Source organism: Parus major, chromosome 3 (assembly GCF_001522545.3).
Source record: "Parus major isolate Abel chromosome 3, Parus_major1.1, whole genome shotgun sequence".
Lineage (NCBI taxonomy): Eukaryota > Metazoa > Chordata > Aves > Passeriformes > Paridae > Parus > Parus major.
The window spans coordinates 46,374,176-46,380,175 of record NC_031770.1 but is presented as its reverse complement, the minus strand read 5'-3'; the positions used below and the strand labels follow the sequence as shown (position 1 = coordinate 46,380,175).

The window sequence follows — 6,000 nt, the reverse complement described above, 5'->3', positions numbered from 1 at the left end:
CCGCGCCGGGCTGCCCGCGGGAGAGCCGCTCCGCCCGGCCTTTGGCACTGGAGCCGCGCAGCCCCGGCGAGCGGTGCGGGGGCAGCGCGGGCGGACGGGGAGCAGCCAAGCCCGAAACGAGGGGTCTCGGGGGTGGGGAGGGCTCGGGAGGTTAGTGCTTGGAGTAGGGCTCGGCGGCTCTCCGGGCTCTCCGCATCCGCCGGTGTGGTCTGTAGATGGAGCGCATTCTTACACCTGCGTGCAAAGCCGGAGCTACGGCATGATCCGAGCTCTTGCTTAGTGCAGCTCCCGTGTGACCCGGGGGAGGGCGGGGAGGAGACGGGGCTGGCAGGGAGCCGGTGTTTGGCGGTAAAGTGCGATGAAAGTAGGTGAAAGCAACCGGAACAGTGTTCTGGCTTGTTTCTTCATTTTCCCTCGTCATCTGCTCTCCTGCCCCGGTGTATGTACGAGCGCAGATGTGCTGTTGAATTACAGGGAGGTTCAAAGCGTCTAGCTTGCTTTTTTTGTGCGTTTGAATGTTGTTGAAGTTGCTACGACCCGAGCTGTGAGTGTGAGGGCATTGCTGACTTCACGTCAGTCAGTCAGTGCTCCCAAAACTGGCCTGGAAGGTGCAGGGCGTCCCTTGGTGAAGTCCGTGCAGGGGAGGAAGAAGCGCTTTGTGAGGAGGTGTCTGTGTGATGTGGTGGTTAGTGGTGTGTCAGGGAGCTGCTCTGAGTGACAATTCATTAACGTTTAAATTAGATCAACACGTCACATCCATTATTTACCGGCAAAAGAGAGTAATGACAGTAAACGGTGAATTAGCAGCTTGGCTTCAATGTAAATTCTGTTGGAGTAAGAGCATACACTGATCTTGATAACATGTTGGTAGAAAGTCAGGTTCATTAATCATCAGGGAAGCAAGGAGAGCTGAGGCGATGCCCTATTGAAACCACTTTTACCTTTTACAGTGCAACATCCAAAAGCGGATCAATTTTTTGGGACATGGCACAAGGAAATAATTATGGGCAAAGCAGCAATGGGGTGGCTGATGAATCCCCTAACATGCTGGTGTACAGAAAGGTAAGCCCTTGTATTTTTCAGAAGCTGTGGGAGGTGAAGTCCTGGACTCTTTTGCCTAGCAAGTGAAGCTATTATTTTTGCTGTTTCTCTCCCAATTTCTTGAATGTATCTGTTGTTTAAAATGGTAAAATCTGCACATGTCAACTTTGCATCTTATTCAGAAGCAGCTGCTTTTCAATTTGAGATATTTGATGTATTTTGGTCACTTTCTGCATTGATACATAATACACTAATATCAATTGATACATTGATACACTAATCTGTGATGGTGGTGATGTGCCAGAGACTGGACCACGTTTTGATGTCAAGTGTTCACTTTTAAAGTTTATTCATAAAATGAATTAATATGTATTAAAGCTAGACATCAACTGTACAATACAGTATTTCTGTATAGTGTAGAGAGGTTGTAACAATTAAATTATTTCATATGAGGGGAAAAACTTATTAAAGATCTCACTTATCTGCAGTTGTCACAAAAAGTCAAAACCCCCCCCCCAAAAAAAATACAATTTAAAATTTTTGTCTGGGAAGACTTCTAGTGTAGTTATTCTAACAACATCAATACACAAAATTTTCTGGTATTGAACTTTAATAGTGAGGCTTATTTAGTGATTATGCTTTAATTTAAGTGAGAGTAAATGCTTGGAGATTTTGAAATGCCCTTATATGCTTTTTTTAAAAAAGCCTGAATTGCATTTATGAAAAAATAATAACAGCATAAATTCTAATAATAATGGAGAAAAAATAATTTTGCTGTTGCAAACTGAAATAAGTAATTATACAACTGCTTGTTTATTCTTAGAACACAGTGCTTCTTAACTTGTTTGTGGTTGCTTTTATCAGGTGGAGAAAAAAATCAATACTTTACTTTGTTAGAGGCATTGACTTTTCGCCTTACAAGTTAACTGTAATAGAAAGCATCTGATATATGCTCAGTTTAGTCTTTGAGGTGAACTGAAGTATAAACTGTAGCTGTGGTAAGTGTGCTTTTCCCAGAAATTAAAAATTAGTCTCAAATTGAAGTTTGATACATGTTTTTTTCTCTTCCTGTTTTCAGATACGTTGCTGATTTCACTTAGTTTGTTGTATTTGCTATTTTATGAAATTAGGTTTCTTTTACATACGTGAATGAATTTAGGAACCTAACTGCAGTTATCCTTCTATAAATGTACATCTAGAAAAATACTAGGTTACCTTGCCATTAACACCTCAAGTGTGTTCCAAAAGGCGATTTCATACATGAAAGTATGCTGCATATATGAAAAGCAGTATACCAAATCTTGAGTGTTTGTTGTAGGCTTTTGGACTTTCTAAACAGAATCTTTCCACATTTGCCATTTACTTCAATGCTGGCAAAAAGGTCTTTTCTCAGCTTATTTGGTACACAGAGGGACAATACAGAGAACCTGTTTCTCTCTTCCTTTGGTGTGTTTGGTAAAATTTGTGGTAAAATTTGTGACATGGTATTTAGTATGATCTCATGCCAAAATTTATCATTGCCTCCGGGTAGCATCGCCTCTGAGCAGCATCCAGGTGGAATGGAGCAGCTGAGGGAAGTTATGAGAGTCGTGGTGATGCATGGGAGATTTGAAAATGAGGAGAGGGAACAGGACACACCACTCAAGTGTATGCTTAGCAAATTAAGACGTCAAACACCTCTTTTGTTCTCTGCAATACATCTGTAAAGGGATAATATGAATTTGTGTCCTTTAATGCAGCAGTGGTCCTTCCCTTTCTGTCACTAAACAAGTGGTGCTCTGAGTATTAAACTTTGAAAAATACTGACCTTCTACAGCATTACCTGCCCTATTTTTTTTTCTTCTACTTATTTTTGTATCATAGTGAATTAAAGATAATTTCAGATTATGCACACTGTGTTGGAGTACAGAGAGAAAACTAAGTAGCCCTTCCTTTGGCAGTACTCAAGGAACAGGCAACAAAATAATATATAACTTTTCAAGAAGTCATCTGCCTTTTCTTGAAATAGGATATTGGGGTAAACAAACATGTTCTAAATTCTGGGTCTGGAATATAAGAGGAAGATAGTCAAGTGGAAATCATTTCACTTTGGAGTATATCTTCTCTGAGTATAATTCTTTAATAGGAGCAACTGAATCACAGGATTCCTTGTAATACATTTGAAAACACAATACTTCTCTCTCTGTCTGTCATTGTGTTGGGAATGAAAGCACTGTATGAGCAAAGAACTAGGTCTGACAGCTTCGTCAGCTGAAGAAGCTCTTTTGGCCAACTGGAAAAGTATTAACAATTTTTTTGGGAAAAAAATGCTACTGGCTGGGTTCAGTTGAACTGAATTTGAAGTCTTACCTTTTGAATAATGTTGCTGAGATGGACAAAGGTGGAAATGCTTTCTTACAGTAGTTTATAATCAGCAGATGGAAAAGCACACATCACCTGCAAAGAATAGATGAGACATCTCTTACTTACATTGATGAAGAATAAAAATTTGGCTGTGTTGTGAAGGCTGCTATTTTGGCTATAAACCACAGTTTTGTAATTGGTAATTCTGCTAGTTTGTCAAACTTCCAGACACAATCTGAACTAAGTATGTTCTGAACTACATGTTCAGAATTACAGCCTTGTATTGCCTAAATCCTTATTCTGTCAGGAGCATTTGATAAAAAGTTCTATACAGAATGAAGTCCTAATGTTTTCAAATTTGGTTTTTAAGGCTTAATTTTTTCAAACGCTTGGCAGAAAAGGGCTGGCTTTTTTTTTTTTTAATATATTTGTTTTTTGATTAGTTGCTTATTTGAAAAATTGAAACATTTTGAAATTGAAAATTTGAACAATTGATAATCAAATTGTAATCTCAAGTAATACAGAGTGTAGATACTCTCTTATTCTCATAGCAGCTTTTATTCCTAGCTAAAAAGGGTCTCATTACATTTTGCTTTCAAAAAAGAATTTTTTAAAAAAATCAGCATAGGATAATTCAATATTCAATATACACATAACTAAGAATTACTTACTTGAATCTGGAAAAGACAGCAGCACAGATAAATAGTTCCCTGTATAATTTTTACTCTGCCTTTTAAGATGCTTGTGTCAGTGTTTTTATGCCTTGGGGAATAATTTTTATTTTAATAGAATGTCAGCTGCATTATTCTTTTTGTCTATCAGCCTAATTATAAAGTAGTGACATGTGACACATCATTGGCACTGACATACCTTAGAAGAAGTCCTGAATTTTTCTGTTGGTAGCCTGAGGCAAATATGAAAAATGTAAAACCCCTCCTTTCATTTCTTCTCTAACAGAGTCCATTCCAGTCAGCAATTAAAAGAGGTAAGAGACTGAAATCCATAGCATTTTAACATCACAAATTGCTCATGCAGAAATCTCATATTTTGGCAACACTAACTTGCTGCTGCAAGCTTGGGCTTAGGGAAGAAACTTGAGATGTAGTAGTGTAGTAGAAGGCCCATACTGTGATGTTTTTCTAAGTTTCAGAGACTAAGCTGCCTTTTAAATTTTAAATTTCTGTACACAATTAAAAGAATAAGAGTTTCCTGTTAGAAACTTCTATTCCAGACCTACTGCTGGTCTTGCTAAACCTTACTTTATCTTTCTGGTCTGTGCTTTGCTTACTTTTTCAGTCAAACATATGCTGCAACTATTAGGAGTTCTGATTTGCAAGTTTAATTGTTATTGTACTGCTGCCTGAACTAGCTTCATTTCAGAGCTGAAAACTTTATTTTGTAGCAATAAGATTATCCTTGTCTGAAACGTAATATTCTTGTGGCTGAGATTTTGGCTCTCTACCTTCCTCACTGCCCAAGTATTAAAATAGCTTTTGCCAAGTCTGATTAAAATCACTGACAGTGGGGCTTTCAGGGTTCTAATAAAGATAATGATGTGTTTGTTCTGTTTCTGTGACAATGGTGGAAGGTCACATATGTCAGTACTCATGTATAACAAGAGCTAAATTTGTAATCTCAAACTCCTTAGTTTATCATGATCTGATATTCTTCATAGAAATCACGCCTCCAAAGCATGATACTTTCCAATGTTGTTGTGAATGAGCAGTAGGCAGGCTGGGACAACATCTGAAGAAACAGTGACACCATCTTCTAATAACCATTCTCCATCTCTGCTACCACCAGAGATGACTTCCAGTGTAGACTGAGATAATGCTGTGTTCTTATGTGGCCTTTATCAACTGTTCCCTGAAAGGATTGTTGGAAGAAAATGTTATCGTGGATAACTGTGTTCCTTAGAGCCTGTGAGACTAAGGAAGGACATTTTAGGTGGGTCTTTCTAGGTGCTGTCACTCACTTTGAGAAGGGAAGAATCACTCTGATGCTACATGTTTCTGAATATGCCATGGCATTCTATGAAGGCATCTTTGTCACTACATTGGAAAAGTCAGGGTGCTCTAAGGTACTAGACCTTAGTAGTAGTGTGGGGTTGGTTTTTTGTTTGTTTGTTTGTTTGGGTTCTTTTGGTGTGTTTTTTCCTAGTGTGTTTATAAGTATTTTTTTAAAAATTATTTATTAAATTATATTATACCTCTAGATTATGCTGTTTCTTCTGAAAAGAAGAGTGGCGCTGGTGTGAATCTGGCTGATGGTCTTGGTGTTATTTCAACACTCATCATTATACAATTGATAGGGAAGGGTCTGCATTTGTGAACCTTGTGAATTCCTCCTGTAGGAAGAAAAGAATTTACCTTCCTGTCTAATGATTATAAGCAAGTTGTAGTCCTGGAGTAGCTGGTTGATAGTGAAGTAAGCTTTTCCACAGGGAAATTTAGGGAGCAGGAACTTAATAGAGATGGACAGAATAGTTGCTAGATGCTGTGTAGTGCCTTTTGTTTTCCTGTACGCTCTCACCCTCATGTTTTGTATCTATCTTCTGTGCAGATTCACCTTGCTGTATCCTCTCCTGGAATGGTAATGGTTAATACTAGGTGTAGA

The 6,000-nt window shown here is 38.6% G+C and overlaps 1 protein-coding gene across 10 annotated transcripts in view; it reads left to right on the top strand.

Moving 5' to 3' along the window:
• Positions 1 to 6,000, top strand: part of RGS7 (regulator of G protein signaling 7) — a 232,732-nt gene that overhangs the window by 406 nt on the left and 226,326 nt on the right. For all 10 annotated transcript variants that reach the window (XM_015621722.1, XM_015621730.3, XM_015621726.3 and 7 more), the window contains exon 2: positions 951 to 1,062. In XM_015621722.1, the coding sequence (XP_015477208.1) occupies positions 985 to 1,062 (78 nt within the window). In that variant the 5' untranslated portion in view covers positions 951 to 984. The remainder of the gene's footprint in view (positions 1 to 950; positions 1,063 to 6,000) is intronic.